General features: G+C 47.7%; 3 protein-coding genes across 5 annotated transcripts; 1 reads left to right on the top strand and 2 right to left on the bottom strand.

Moving 5' to 3' along the window:
- Positions 1-346: 346 nt before the first annotated feature.
- Positions 347-3,151, bottom strand: pex26 (peroxisomal biogenesis factor 26). The gene is made up of 5 exons (XM_084483117.1): positions 2,759-3,151; positions 2,374-2,514; positions 1,945-2,270; positions 1,039-1,179; positions 347-663 (listed from the first exon to the last, which is right to left on the bottom strand). The coding sequence occupies exons 1-5, from the start codon at positions 3,013-3,015 to the stop codon at positions 572-574; spliced, it is 957 nt and encodes a 318-aa protein (XP_084339243.1). The 5' UTR covers positions 3,016-3,151; the 3' UTR covers positions 347-571.
- A 64-nt stretch (positions 3,152-3,215) lies between these two features.
- Positions 3,216-5,032, top strand: llph (LLP homolog, long-term synaptic facilitation factor). The gene is made up of 3 exons (XM_084483118.1): positions 3,216-3,348; positions 3,668-3,886; positions 4,508-5,032. The coding sequence occupies exons 2-3, from the start codon at positions 3,682-3,684 to the stop codon at positions 4,669-4,671; spliced, it is 369 nt and encodes a 122-aa protein (XP_084339244.1). The 5' UTR covers positions 3,216-3,348; positions 3,668-3,681; the 3' UTR covers positions 4,672-5,032.
- hcls1 (hematopoietic cell-specific Lyn substrate 1) lies at positions 5,033-13,120 on the bottom strand. 3 transcript variants are annotated; one of them, XM_084483116.1, is made up of 17 exons: positions 13,011-13,120; positions 12,225-12,308; positions 11,863-11,936; positions 11,223-11,352; positions 10,529-10,639; positions 10,397-10,451; positions 9,866-9,976; positions 9,621-9,731; positions 9,485-9,540; positions 8,612-8,681; positions 8,178-8,326; positions 8,002-8,065; positions 7,725-7,771; positions 7,523-7,639; positions 6,451-6,592; positions 5,892-5,960; positions 5,033-5,624 (listed from the first exon to the last, which is right to left on the bottom strand). In XM_084483116.1, exons 2-17 carry the CDS (start codon positions 12,306-12,308, stop codon positions 5,491-5,493), a joined length of 1,524 nt encoding a protein of 507 aa, XP_084339242.1. In that variant the 5' UTR covers positions 13,011-13,120; the 3' UTR covers positions 5,033-5,490. The 3 variants fall into 3 exon arrangements, with proteins under 3 accessions (XP_084339242.1, XP_084339240.1, XP_084339241.1); XM_084483114.1 differs by having other exon boundaries at positions 7,725-7,871; positions 7,973-8,065; positions 13,011-13,119; XM_084483115.1 differs by having other exon boundaries at positions 7,725-7,853; positions 7,973-8,065; positions 13,011-13,119.
- Between the last annotated feature and the right edge of the window lie 1,730 nt (positions 13,121-14,850).

Here is a 14,850-nt window from a genome sequence, read left to right as displayed (position 1 = left end):
TCAGAGCCGCCGGAGAAACGAAACTTATCAGCTCATGTAACAACGGTTAACAACCACCAGGTAAACTGGTGTCTCACATGATGAACTCAGCGCCGGCGCTCCCCATACGCAGAGTACGCAGAGCGCGTAGGGCCCCAAGTACCTGGGGGGCCCCCCAAGTACCGGGGGGGATACTTGCCCCCCCCCCCCCCCCCAAGTACTAGCGGACGTACAATCCCCCCCCTGGCCCCCAAACTGGTGTATCACCAGGTGAACTGGGGTCTCACCACAGGATCTGTCTGACCAGGTTAGTTGTAGGATTATAGTCAGTTAGACTCACTACAGGACATCTGCACGCACATATGAAATATTACTTTATTAAAACACATGACATTTCTTTCTCTCATTTCACAGACAGACAAGACTTAAGTCTGTACCTAAAAGACTTCCACCAAATTATAAAATGAATATAGAAATATAGTTTGTTCTTCTCATCGTCTATCTCTGGAGGGCAACCAGCACCTCACTCACACATGTTTACCAGAACAGAGAATCAAACAGTTTTCTGCTGCTCAGAGTCCTCTCATCGGAGTTAGGCGGAATACTGCTGTTTAAACATCACACTCCACATCTGTTTCAACAGCTGGACGAGTTTGGAGATCCAGAGGTAGGAAGAAGGAAGTGCTGTAGAGAAGTAAACCATATGGAGGAAAACCACTCATTATATTTGTATTAAAGGGAAAATGCATAAAATGTTGCAGCATCTAGTGGTGAGACTGCAGAATGCAACAAACTGAATCCCCCACCCTCCCTTGTTGTAATAAATGTATTTGTTTAGCGCTTTCATAAGTAGTAATCAAAGACAGCGTTCATAGATACAACTCACAATAGTATCATAAAAGCCATAGTAAAGATAGTGAAATGAATAAGAGTCAGGTTAAAATATGAACACAGCATTACAAAGTGTCAGAATAACAGAGAGAAATTAGTCTTAAAAGGTGTGTTTGAGCAAAGATTGGATTGAGGATGGGAGTGGGGGAGAGGAGGGAGGGAACTGACCTGGGTTCATCCTCACCACCACCATGTAGACGATGACCAGAGCCATGAACAGTCTGCGCAGAGGAACCCACCCGGCCCTGCTCAGAGACAGGCTTCTGCACACGAGTCGCAGCATCGCTCGTAGTTTGTCCATCAGGGCTCCTGTACGTCGCAACACGCCCAGAAAAGGGACAGCTCATAAACAAAAGGTACTCACTTTGTACTTAGGTATGACTGAAATACTCTGACACGTTTATGCAATGCAAATTACAACGAGTGAGTTCAACTCAATCATGGCTGATTAAAATCTTTACACTATCAATAATTAGCTCGGGGTCATAACATACCTGCCAAATCCTCTAAAGGCCCCTACACACCAAACACATTACGACCTGCCTGACAGTCTGGCAAGATCGGTGACCTGAGTCTGTTTCATGTGTGCTGTGCAATCGGCCGCCGTCAACGCGTCGGTGATCTTTTCAAGCCGTCTGTGTTCTTTTCCGCCGATTGCACATGGTGACCATGTCAGGTAATCTGATTGTCGGAGTGCTGGCTTTTTTTTTTGAGAAAGGAGCCAACTGATCGTCCAAATCGGTAGTCGGATTGGTGTGTAAGGGCCTTAAGGAGCAGGTAGGGGTTAGTGCAACTTGATTAGGGTTGATATTGGATTAAAGTGTGTGGACCTGGGGATCGAACCCAGAACCTTTCAGCAGGAAGTAAAATACTTTAGCCACTAGCATTCCAAATTAAACTCTGAAGTGCGATGAATGTTAAAAGGTTTTCAACATTCCATTTTTCTCTTTATGTAGTTTTAAAACTGAAGAAGTTTGTGGATACTTCTAATTCAGCGACGATTCAAATCCTTCGACGACGATTACAACGCGTCTAACGCGGCGCGTGGGGTGAGACAGAAGTCCTGTTCCTCACCTCCAGGGGGCGCGGCGGGCACAGGGACGCCCGGGCTCGGGCTGCGACTGGAACCACCCGGCGTCTCCTGGCCCTGGGCTTCCTTCTCCATCACCACCTCCAGGGCCAGCTGCCTCTGGTCCTCGCCGAACGCCCGGCCGCCCACCTCGCCCAGGACCAGCCGCCGCGCGTCGTCCACGCGCCCGAGGGGCAGCAGCACGCACAGGAGGTACAGCTCCGCCACCGTCCGGTAGGGGCCCGGCCCGGCGCCGGCGGGGCAGAGCAGCCAGGCGCCGGCGGCCTCCTGCACCGCCGCCTCCTGGCCCACTTTAGCGTAGAGGAGGATGCTGTCAAGACAGACGGGGAGGAATCAAACACCGTGAAAAAAACAAAGAAAAGATTACAACTTTAAAATCATACAAAACCGAAACCAACGCTGAGTTCTCCTACCACATCTGCATGATCTGGGCCGGGATCTCCTCCGGTCGCTCGTACTGGTGGAGGACCCAAGGGAGGACGGCGGGCCACTGGTCCAGTTCTGCCAGTGCCTGGACCCCCAGGATACACAGACCCTCCTTCACCTCCGCCCCCCTGCAGGGACGAGGCGATTAGAACATGCTTTACAATACAACGGCAATTAGAGGTCAAGGTGCATGCCATTAAGGGGACAGTAGGGTTATGATGGCACGTTGCTCAGACGCCTACAGGTCCGCTGCGGACACTGGAGATTGAATCCGGTACCTAAGTTAAGTCAAACACCCCAGACTACCCTGCCCCCAACGGAAGGTGGAAGATGAGACCCTCCGTCTCCATGGTGACGGACTGGTGGTCCTACCTGCTGTGTTCCTGTTCGTTGTCTTCCAGAAGAGCCAGGCCTTTCTCACATAAACCGAACGAAGTCTGGAAGTCCCGGTGGATGATGAACTGCTCCGCAGCCGCGTCCAGCAGCTGCAGTCCCATCTGAGTCGCACCTGACCCCAGCGGGGGGCTCTGGGTCCAGCGGGGGGGGGGCTGACCTGACCCACCTGCTGAACAGCTTCTCGGTTCAGACGGTGACGTTAAAGCATCGCTTCTCATGGCTTCTTCTGCCATTTTCTTCTTACGAAACACTTTAATAAATATTCTTTATTTATCTGGGGTCATCGTTCCCTCATTTGGATTTTCACGTTTACAATTAAAAATAAAAAAAGCATTACACTCAGACCTCCATATGCTCTCAACTTCTTTATGTTTACAATCATTCAGACTTCCGGGTTGCCAGTGGCTCGTACCCAATCAGCTGTGACCGAGTCACCGGCTGGGCCCACGGTGACAGCCACTCAGCGCCCTCCTTATTGGAACGTGCGTCATCACCGTTCCTGTGGTAAACACGTGTAACGGGTGAAGTTGGTCCTGCGGGGTTCTTGGCGTTCTACGTTTGTTTTGGTGAGTTAGAGCTGATTGTTATGGCTGGTTTTTGGTCTTTGTGTGACTATATCTTTATTTACCTCGTGTGAAATGTTTAACGGCTCGAGATAAACGGAATAAACCACATCTACAGGTTAGCCCGCGACGGCTAACGGGCTGTCCTGGTGTCTGATCTCTGATCGACACGTCTGTTCTATTAAAGTAGGTTGATAATAAACCGATCATGGATCAGTGAAACCACATTGGACATGTTAAATGTGACGGTATATAAAGGTTTGTAACGTTGACCGACACGTGTCTCCCTTCTGATCACACGTTGACCCTCATGTTGTTTCAGACGAGCTAAGGAAGATGGCGAAGAGTCTGAGGAGCAAATGGAAGAGGAAGATGCGGGCGGAGAAGAGGAAGAAGAACGAGCCCAAAGAGCTGGCCCGGTTAAAGAAGGCCCTGGCGTCGGACGGGAAGGCCGCGATGGACGACGTGATGGACGGCATCCAGGAGATCGCCACCGTGGTGCCAGCCGCCAAACTCACGGAGAAGAAAGTAGACGTGGATGGTGAGCTACACGTGTGTGTGTGTGTGTGTGTGTGTGTGTGTGTGTGTGTGTGTGTGTGTGTGTGTGTGTGTGTGTGTGTGTGTGTGTGTGTGTGTGTGTGTGTGTGTGTGTGTGTGTGTGTGTGTGTGTGTGTGAGAGAGAGAGATATATCCAGATAATGTAGACAGCCCTATGACGGGTATTCTACCAGTCTCCCTTGCAATTACTGTGCTGTGATTTCTGTAATGAGGCTCCGCATCTTATCAGTTTTTGAAGAAAATCGGCGGTTCACACAGGAAAGTGTTTGTAGTTAAGCATCTCCCCATGCTTTTATATCGTGCACCGGTGGCTGGCATCATTAAGTATTGCATTACTACCATCAGCTGGACTGACTCCTGAGCTCATCTGTTCCTGCATTGCTATGTGTGAAAAGGCGAAAAGCAGGAAGTCTTCCAGAACGTAGCTGCATGTAGGAATAGTGCAAATCACTAGTGGTGCCTGAACGGTTATCCCAGTAGTTTACCGGGGCTGTGTCAAAGGAGGGGATTATGGTTTCATGAAGTGTGTTTGTTTAGTGAATCCTGGATGTATCCTTGTTTCGGGATCACAATCTAAAGGGTTTCTGTGTGCATGTTCTTCTAGATGGGAAGATGGACTTGGACGGGAAGCGCAGCAAGAAGACCCACCTGGACGAGAACGGCCAGTACCCCACCTGGATGAATCAGCGGCAGGCCAAGAAGCTCAAGGGCAAGCGTCATGCCAAGAAGGGCGGGAAGTTCAAGAACAAGAAGGGCATGGCCTGGTGACCGGGACAGACCCGAAGGACATTGGCTCTGCCTCCACATGCTGGGATTACAGTCCTGGAATGATGGAGTACCAACACGGATGGACATGTGGATGATCATCTTATTCAAAGCAGAGAACACGTTTCTGTTCATGTTTTCTTCAGAAATGTTCAAGGATCTTGTGATCACCAGAACATGTCAAACTAAACAGATGTTCCCAGGTGGGTGACTGTAAGCTCCTTTTATATTTTTTGTGGGTATTCAGTAAAATGGACCCTGTACCTTTTTATAATATGCTGTTTTACAGCTTCCTTTCCTCCACATTCAGTCATTGGGCTGACGCAGATTAACAAATGGGAATAAAAAATCATTTGTATACAAATTCTGTCAAGTTTTTATTGGTTTGGCTGGGATTTAAAAAAAGTGTTCCACCGTATTCCTTATTTATAAATATTTATTTCCATTGAGACTTCATTAATTACTACTCCCTGTCCTCCTACACACAGTATTACTCAAGTACCGCACACACAAAGCAGTACTCTGTATTATTGGAGTGGTCGTTCTCCCGCCTCCAGGAAGTCCCTTTTTCAATACTGTCACTTTAGTTAAAAATAATTTTAATTGCATAGAATAAAACGTGTCCACTTCTAACTGCTAGGTGGCCTAAAATGCTTCACATCAATTTCTCGAGCCCCAAAATAACGACTCATTGAAGAAGAAGAAGCTCAACAAACTTCCCTGAAAGACCAAAGTCTGAACGAAAGCAGTGGAAAAAGCGACTAGATTTCCTGAAAATAACTTGAAACTTAAGAGAATGGTGAGTGGTGTCCAGCCCCGCCCTCATGCCAGCTGGACGTAGGCGGCGGGGAACAGGCCGCTGCGGCCCCCACTCTGCCCCCGCCACCAGCCCTCGTCCACCATCTCGATGTGGGTGATGATGTCATCCTCCTCGAAGGAGATCTCGTCTTCAGCATCTGGAATGATTCATGTTGCATATTATATCATACTGTTACAGAGCACGGCTGTATTAACATGGCAGCAATATTTTATACTCTTATACTTCAGGTTTTAAGCCATATAATCACTCACATGTAACATGAGAACAAACTAGTGTAGGTGTCTGATCGTCAGCTGATTCTTGGTTTGATCCCCCAACCCTTCAGTCCACCCAACATAACAACCCAGAACCTCACGCTCCTGTTCAGCGGCCCTGTGAGGTGGAGGAGGACGTCTCTACGTACCTCCCTGGTAGCTGTACAGAGCCCTCGCTGTCTGGCCGCATGTCAGGTCTTCATATCCGTTGTCTGAATCTGGGAGACGCCACACGGTAGGTTTAGTGTCTGCTCGCAACGTCCAGGCCAAGGGGCCCCAGTCTCAGCCTGGGGCCCCGCTCTGCTTCCACCCACACATCATTTAACCCGATCAACATCTGCTGCATTATTGATGTGAGGGTGAAGTGGTTTGAATACTTTATCAATATTCTGCATCTGCACATTAAAACTCCAGTGGCCCCCAAGGGGAGGAAGTGCTGGGCCAAGCCTTAGTGTTGATTGGGCCACGCCTTATTGTTATTGGGCCACGCCTTAGTGTTGATTGGGCCATGCCTTATTGTTATTGGGCCACGCCATATTGTGATTGGGCCATGCCTTAGTGTTGATTGGGCCACACCTTATTGTTATTGGGCCACGCCTTAGTGTTGATTGGGCCACGCCTTATTGTTATTGGGCCATGCCTTAGTGTTGATTGGGCCACACCTTAGTGTTGATTGGGCCACGCCTTAGTGTTGATTCAACCACTCACCTGGTGCTGCAGGCAGGCATTCCACATCCTCATAGTCTCCTTCCCCTTCCTCTTCCGGTGGAACAGGAAGAGGTGGATCGTAATCCAGGATGTCCTCTGAGCGTGTGGGTAAAGACGGTGGCATATCGTACAACGGCTCTTCCTGGAAGCAGAACGAGAACAACGATTGGTTACGATCACCTCTGCGTTGCCATGGAGTCCACATTGGTTGAAAAGGGTTAGAACTTTTTGAATATAGAATAATAGAAGTACGCACATGGAACACATATGGAAGTAAATCTGTCTTAGTTTAGTTATCTCGATCACATATATACACAACCTTGCATACATTCCATTAAAAAACAAAAACAAAGTTGTCGTCTTAATTTATACATAGACATTGCATAAAGGTACTGACCGAAAAGGTGTAGGTTGAAACGCTTGCTTATTGCACCTACCCTTTTTACATTATATATATATTATTTCGTTATATATATTTTGTTGGTCCCTCAGGATCTTTTCTTATTTTTCATTTAATATTATTTTATTTATTTTTTACTACTACTAATTACTATGATTATTACTGTTGTAATTAATTACTGTATATTATATACATATTACTTGCAAAAATTATGACACAAACCAAATAGGTCCACATTCATATTTACAGTGCCATACATGCTTCACTTTTATAATTTTTAAGCATCTTCTTTTTCAGTATTTTTTTAAGTCTTCGTACCGTGTTACACATTTTAATTTTGTCATCTAAGGCATTCCACATGTTTACTGAATGTGCACTGAATATTTATGCATTGAAATAACGTATCTGGATTTTTTGCCACTGAATTTAACTTCAAATTTTTAACAAATCATTTCACCTTTATTTTTCAATGTTCAAAAATTCAACAGCAAATATTCAACGTTGAAAAATTCAATGTGCAAAATTCCGATGCAAAATTCAATGTATAAAATTCAACTTGAATATTTTCAACGTAATTTTTCTATTGTTTCCAAATGTGATCCATTGGCAATGTTAATGTTGATTTTGCCAATAAAGCTCCTTTTAATTGAATTGAACTGAAAGTAGCCTCACCTCTTCAAACTGTGGTGGTTCCTGTGCTCCTGCGGACCCCCACCCCGCCGGAGCCTCCATGTCCGGGACGGGGGGAGGAAAACCGGGGTGCCCCAGCTCCTCTCGGTCCCTCTCCTCCTGAAGTAAAGAACCTCAGGGTCGCATATGGCAGCATATTCTGTTTGTAGCACCAAGAGGATGAACAATGAAAGCATGCCGTTACCTGCGCTCTGCGTTGGGTCTCCTCTCGCTCCCTCTCCTCCTCTCGCTGCCTCTCCTCCTCTCGCTGCCTCTCCTCCTCTCGCTGCCTCTCCAACTCTCGCTGCCTCTCCAACTCTCGCTGCCTCTCCAACTCTCGCTGCCTCTCCTTCTAAAGGATAAAGCACGAAGACTTCATGAAGCCTTCAAACCTCGAAGAGTGTTGAATGTTCCTCCAGATGTTCTTGAGGAGAGGATTGGTGTCTCGGTTACCTGCTGCCTGCCTTGAGTCTCCTCTCGCTCCCTCTCCTCCTCTCGCTCCCTCTCCTCTTCTCTCTCCCTCTCCTCCTCTCTGTCCGTCTCCACCTAACAGATGAATGAACGTCACACATCAGAAGGTTGGTGGACTGTCCTCTGGAGATGCTCCAGACGATTAAGGAATGTCTCCTTTCCCAGGAGGTTCTGCGTGTTGCGTTACCTGCTGCCTGCGCCTGGTCTCCTGTTGCTCCTTCTCCTCTCTGGCACGTCTCCTCTCCCTCTCCTCCTCCACCCTCCTCTTGTTCTCCTCCCCGGACGCCTTGGCCATGTCCTCAAAGCGAGCCTTCAGTTTGCCAGCACCGGCACTAGCTGGGTGCAGAGACAGTCAGTGGTGGTGGTTATAGATATATAGATAGATCTAGAGCAGGATAGTGTCGAGGGTGTGACTCCTCAAACCCAAAAGGTACCGGGTTCGACCCCCAATGTCCGCAGCCTGCTACATCATGACATGCATCTGAAGGAAATGTGGATGGAAGCATTTCCTGTACACTGTCCTGTTCCTGTAATCTGTACACTTTCTGAACTTAAATTACTTGAACTGTTCCTCCAGTTCTGTTATGTTTGATTGGCAGGACGGTGGTGAGTGACACTTACCAGCCTCCACTGGCTGGGTCTTGGTGTACGCAGAGGAGGGCTGCTCCATGTCTGTGAAGGAAGAGGCGCCCTGGAGGGTTAGAACACAGAACACAGCCTTTAGTGGAGGGGTTAGAACACAGAACAGCTTTTAGTGGAGGGGTTAGAACACAGAACACAGCCTTTAGTGGAGGGGTTAGAACACAGAACAGTTTTTAGTGGAGGGGTTAGAACACAATACAGCCTTTAGTGGAGGGGTTAGAACACAGAACACAGCCTTTAGTGGAGGGGTTAGAACACAGAACACAGCCTTTAGTGGAGGGGTTAGAACACAGAACAGCTTTTAGTGGAGGGGTTAGAACACAGAACACAGCCTTTAGTGGAGGGGTTAGAACACAGAACAGCTTTTAGTGGAGGGGTTAGAACACAATACAGCCTTTAGTGGAGGGGTTAGAACACAGAACACAGCCTTTAGTGGAGGGGTTAGAACACAGAACACAGCGTTTAGTGGAGGGGTTAGAACACAGAACAGCGTTTAGTGGAGGGGCTAGAACACAGAACACAGCCTTGAGTGGGGGCTAGAACACAGAACACAGCCCTTAGTGGGGGAAGAGCACTCTGGGGAGGGGGGGGGGGTTAGAACACAGACCAGCTGTTAGTGGAGGGGTTATTATAACACAGATCGCAGATTTTAGTGGCCATCTGGAGGGGTAAGAACACAGAACACAGCTCTCAATCAGCCCCGTCTCAGGACAGTCCAGTGGTTACGGTGTTCGATTCCAAGTCCGAAGATTCTCTGTTCGAACCCCACTAACCGAAGCCTACCTGTAGAGGCCAGACACCCCTTCCCCCCTCCCCCTCCATGAAAGCGTCTCAACACGGCAGCATACTCACTTTATCCACGCGGTCCGTCTGCACGCCATAACGCCCTCCAAAGCCCTTGGAATAATCTAGAACAAACAACCAGCCAGTCAGCGGCACCACAGCAGTACACCTGGTTTACACTTGGAGGAACGGAGCTCTGACCCACCTTTCTGGGACTGGTGCTTCTCTGTCTCTCCTTTGTAGTCGTAGCCCACCGCCGCTTTGTCCACGTTGTCCTTGTCGACGCCAAACTTCCCGCCGAAGCCCTTAGCGTAGTCTGGCCCGGGGTGAAAGGTCACAGTGAGGATTCAACATTAGGTGAGTTGGCAGAACTTTAAAATAACCATTGAATAAACTCACAAACGTTTGAGATAAAAACAGAAAAAGCAACAGTATGACCCTTGACCCCACCTCTCTGTGACTGGTGCTTCTCCGTCTCTCCTTTGTAGTCGTATCCCAGCGCGCTCTGGTCCACCTTCTCCTTCTCCACTCCGTACTTTCCTCCAAACCCCTTGGAGTGATCTAGCAGCAGACCCAGGACGGGAGTCTTAGAACAGAGCATCTGATCTAGGACATCTGAAGAAGAATGAACCGTCTCCTCTAAGATGTAGTATGTTCCCCTTCCTCCTTCTGCCACCCCCTGTCCCTCACAGTTTTTCGGGAGCTGATCAGAAAGCGTGGGGGTTGGATGAGCATTAAATGGCCTTCTTTCATAGTAAAACCTCAGATCCTGGTGAACTTGTGGACTACACCTTATAGAGGGTCTACACCGTAGAGAGGATCTACACCTTGAGTTAATCTTCCTCTTCACCCCCACCTGCTGTTTTTTTATCCGAGTCACAGTCGCTTTGTATCAAACGTCATAATGAGCAAACACTGAAACAAGGCTAAAGGCAAGAAAAATAGATTTCAGTGTGAATAAAGTAGAACAGAGCAGACGACCTTTCTGAGATGCGTGCTGCTCCACCTTCTCCTTGTGCTCGAACCCGAGTGCGGCCTGCGGAAACAGGAAGTGATGTCAGCACCGCCTCACCCCAGCCTCCCTACGTCCCCCCTACCGTCCCCCCCCGCTACCTTGTCCATGCGGTCCTTTTGGACGCCAAACTTCCCTCCAAAGCCTCGCGCCGCGTCAGTCTGAGAGGAGTGGCGCTCCACCTGCGCCACGAAGTCGTGCCCCATGGCCCCCTGGGAAATGAAGCAGGTTCATAATGAGGAGCAGAGGATGACGGAGGTTCGGTGACCTGTTCAGCCCTGCTGTGGGCGACGTCTTCATGTCTGAGTTTCTGCTGCGGGCCAACGGTGGATAGCAAGAACAGGCATTTTCCAAAGCCCTCCTAACGATACGACCCATTACTACAGCCGCAGAAATAACTATAAATAAGAGTCAGGGTAGGTAGTGTCGGCTTTATAATAATTGTAAACAGCAAAAGGGCTTATGAACGTGGCAATGTCCTAAGTTGATCACTGACTCATCAACTCTTGTTAACCATTTGTCAATGTGGTCTTGTTTTCATCTTTCTTTTGTTTAGACAATATTCATACATAAGTTCAATGCAATGTCCCAGGAAATGTGGAAGGGTAACAATGTGGATCAATCAATTAATCAGGGAAAATTAATCACCTGATTCTGAATCTATCAAAAATAATCCTTAGTTGACGTTAAACATGATTGACCGTGAACATGATTCAGTCCCAGTAGGAAGCTCTGGGGGTGACATCGGCAGTGAGGGAGGGGGGCTAAGAGTCATGACGTCACGGAGCGACCCACCTTGTCCATGCGGTCCTTCTCCACGCCGAAGCGGCCCCCGTACCCGTAGGAGGCCTGGGGGGCCGCCGCCTGCTCCTTCTCCTTCCCCCGCTTGTGCTCCATGGACACTGCCTCCCTCAGCTCCGCCACGCTGTGTGTGGGGGGGGGGGGGGGGGGGTAGAGTCAGGGGGGGGGGGTCAGAGTGGTGGGGGTTTGCACAGACAAATCCTCAAATACTATATAAAAACATATTGTCAGACCAAAGGTCTCTCGTCAGGTTTAATAAGTGGATTGTTTTCTTCTTGAGATACACATCCTTTATGGCTTTGTGTGTGGCTAATGCACCTTGCTAACTTTCCTCTGTCTTTTATTCCTGCATGCGTGGCCTGTGGCGACCTGATTGGTCGACCGGGTCACGTTCATCACCCAGAGCTATAGCGGCCATATTAGGAGTGAGTCTCTGCTGCTCGACTCTGCACGCGCTCCCCTCCAACTTCCTCTTCCTGTTGAAACTGTGTCAGCAGCAGCTCTCTCTCTGGACCGACTGACTTCAGCCCCGGAGGGAGACCTGGTCCGTCTCCTCGCTGGTTCCTGCTCGCCGTCTGCTGTCGGTACACCTTGTAAGGGCGGTGCCAACGCTCGCTGTGGCGGGCTAGCTCACCTGATGTGCTCGGCACGCCCCGACCCCTCGATGCTCTTGGCCCCCCATCGCTGCTCCTGCTCGGACACGTCGTTCTGAAACACCCCAAAGAAAAACGGGGACTCTGAACTCTCTTGTTTGATAGAACGTTGACCCCCAAGGTCGGTGAGCGGTGAAGAGTGTAAAAGAACCAGGGAGGATTACTAATTAATAAAGGGACATTAATGAAGACAGTATCGTTTGTATCTTTCTTCATGTGGATGACGACTTCTTGTCAGCTGGCGGGCGGTTCAGGCGTCTGTAGGTACAGGCGTCTGTAGGTCCGTGCGTCTGTAGGTACAGGCGTCTGTAGGTCCGTGTGTCTGAATGCTGTTGAGACTCACCTCGAAGTCGGGGTCTGTCTCCCAGTCGTCGGGTTCTGCAGACGCCTTGGCGCTGACCTTGTGGCCCGCGGCGGACTTCCACATCTGGGGAACCAGAACAGACCAAGCTTTGAGACGCAGCAGCAGCAGTAAAACGCACGACAAGAGTGTGGAACCATTTGACCAGAGCTGGTGAATACACGACTGATGGGGCTTTTGAATCACTATATATATAATATCATGAACCCACTAATGTAGAATACGATTTTAGACATGCATATGCCCGGTGCTCTTTGTAGTTTGCAACAATGGAAAACATATTTTCAACAACAGTTTCTGGTATTAGTAAATCACAAGAAGGAAGTTGTCATTTTCAGCAGAGAAGCATTTCCTCATTATATCATGCACTGTAGGGAGTAAACCCCGTCTGTTTGTAAGAAATGTATACAATATATATTATATTATATATAGCCTATATAGAGTAAAATCTTAAGTCTCATTGAAAGCTAAAATTACGCTATAATGAGGTGGTTGAGCTGTGAATCTTTAGGCTCATATTGTGTTTCACAAGAGGAAAAAGTTCAGGGGATACATTTTTCATTTTAGTCAAGTTAGTAAAAGCGAATCATGAAGTAGTCCGACTCCTAGTCATAATTGCTGACTAGTAAATGAACATTCATGGCATTGCTGAAAATAAATGTTTAAAGTTCATGTAAACACATATAAGGACTACTATATGGAAAACTAAGATTGTGTAGCAACAAAACTCAAAGATCCAAATATTCTGTAAAACAAAGACAAACTTACCTTCAGGTTCCGCTTCTCGACGGTGCGTTAGAAGATTCGTGACCGCGCGTTAGTGAAGCGTCGTGACCGCGACGTCCTGCCGATAAGGATATGACAGGCGCGTGCACGAGCATGCCTGAACCACCGCCCCCCCCCCCCCCCTCTGCGTCCTTTTAGTTTATAATTGACAATCCATAAAGTTACATGTATAGCTTTAACATGAAAACTATTAAATATTCTGGTTCAGCTCTGACATATCTTTAAAAAGAACCTTAGTTTCCGGACCTCCCGCTGCTCTGTCCCGTGAACATGAGGGCAGCTGGTCTGAAGTTCATTTTTACACATGCTTTACAACTTTACACAGAAGATACCGAACGACTGAAATAACTGAGGTCTGAATAAGGTTTCCATGAGGAAACGATGGGTTCAATCTATTATGCCATCATTATAACACAAATTTGGTTTGTGTTATAATAAATGTAGGCTACCAACTGTTTCATCTATAGGCGACTATCCTGTTAGGAAATTCAACAAGTTCGACTGAAACATTTTCATAATGTTGTAAAAATTAATAATTTCAACAAATAGTTTGATTGGAATCATTACCGTTTATTGATTATCGTCCATACCTTAAATTACAAATGCCCTGTGTTGGCATTTTAAAAACAACTGATCCATTCAAACCACCTCCAATAACTCTTAAACTTTACAGCCCTTGTAAAAGTGAAACAGGGAAACGTTTACTGGTGAAGGTGAACCATGAGTACAATAGAGATCTACAATTATAAGTTTGGTACGTCTTTTCTTTAGTAACTTTCACAAGAACAATGAATCTCAACACATGGGTAACATACAGTAACGAGTGAAACAAATACAACAGAGGCAATAAATTACGCTTTAGCAGTAAGTAGTCTAACGTAACGGAGGTGACAGTGGGGGGGGGGGGGGGGGGGGGGCTGGACACAGTATCACCATCTCAACCCAACCAGACTTTCTCCATCCATCCCAAACCAACACACATAGAACCAGGTGGTGGACCTTAAACCAACAGATAGTGTCATACAAACTGTACATATCTATAACACGCCGATATCAAACAGGGCAAGGTCAGGGAATCTTTTTATCAAGAAGGAAAGAAGTGTTGGAATGCATCAGAAAGGAAATTGCACCGTGCTCTTTTCATTTTGCTCAAGAGAGGGAGGGAGAGGACAGCCGTCTGCCCGTCAGCCGACTCCTCGCCCTAAAGAAGAGTCGTCCTCATAAATACTGAACCCCCAACTTACACGTGGACTACACTATGAATATGAATTAAAAGGCAATGCTAACAAAACATTTATTCCCTTTATGATCACCGTAATTTATAATATAAACTCAATACTGCTATCTTCAAGACTCAGTGTAGATTCATTACAAAAAATGTCCTTAAGTTAAGTATTAATATCCATCATTAGTACTGGAATAAACCCTGTATATAAATCTATATATACTTTGGCTAAAAGATAACGGATGTTACCTGAAGCATATCAAAAGTGCACTGTTACATTGTAACCCCGCCCCCAAAGTCCTTTAAATACGTCAGTACAGGTGACAGCAGACAGGGTAGTGTCTGCTACAGGGTCACACAGACAGGGCTGAGAGGTACCCGGCTCTCTCTGCTCCTCTCCCCCTCTCTCTCCTCCTCTCCATCCCTCTTCCACTCTCCCCCTCTCTCTCCATCCCTCTTCCCCTCTCTCTCCCACTCTCCATCCCTCTTCCCCTCTCTCTCCCACTCTCCCCCTCTCTCTCCATCCCTCTTCCCCTCTCTCTCTCCTCCTCTCCCACTCTCCCCCTCTCTCTCCATCCCTCTTCCCCTCTCTCTCTC

The sequence above is a fragment of the Micromesistius poutassou genome, assembly GCF_964030765.1.
Source record: "Micromesistius poutassou genome assembly, chromosome: 18".
Classification (NCBI taxonomy): Eukaryota; Metazoa; Chordata; class Actinopteri; order Gadiformes; family Gadidae; genus Micromesistius; species Micromesistius poutassou.
This window is presented reverse-complemented; position numbering and strand designations above follow the sequence as displayed.

Bases quoted from the DNA above. Each gene is read 5' to 3' on its own strand.
- hcls1 (XM_084483114.1), bottom strand. From the start codon at position 12,308: ATGTGGAAGTCCGCCGCGGGCCACAAGGTCAGCGCCAAGGCGTCTGCA. The intron at 8,327-8,611 runs GTAAGTGTCACT...CTCTGCACCCAG, and splicing joins GACCCAGCCAGTGGAGGCTG to CTAGTGCCGGTGCTGGCAAA. The intron at 7,872-7,972 runs GTAACCGAGACA...TTTATCCTTTAG, and splicing joins AGACTCAAGGCAGGCAGCAG to AAGGAGAGGCAGCGAGAGTT.
- pex26 (XM_084483117.1), bottom strand. From the start codon at position 3,015: ATGGCAGAAGAAGCCATGAGAAGCGATGCTTTAACGTCACCGTCTGAA. The intron at 2,515-2,758 runs GTAGGACCACCA...TCGTCCCTGCAG, and splicing joins AACGAACAGGAACACAGCAG to GGGGGCGGAGGTGAAGGAGG. The intron at 2,271-2,373 runs GTAGGAGAACTC...CTGTCTTGACAG, and splicing joins GCCCAGATCATGCAGATGTG to CATCCTCCTCTACGCTAAAG.
- llph (XM_084483118.1), top strand. From the start codon at position 3,682: ATGGCGAAGAGTCTGAGGAGCAAATGGAAGAGGAAGATGCGGGCGGAG. The intron at 3,887-4,507 runs GTGAGCTACACG...ATGTTCTTCTAG, and splicing joins GAAGAAAGTAGACGTGGATG to ATGGGAAGATGGACTTGGAC.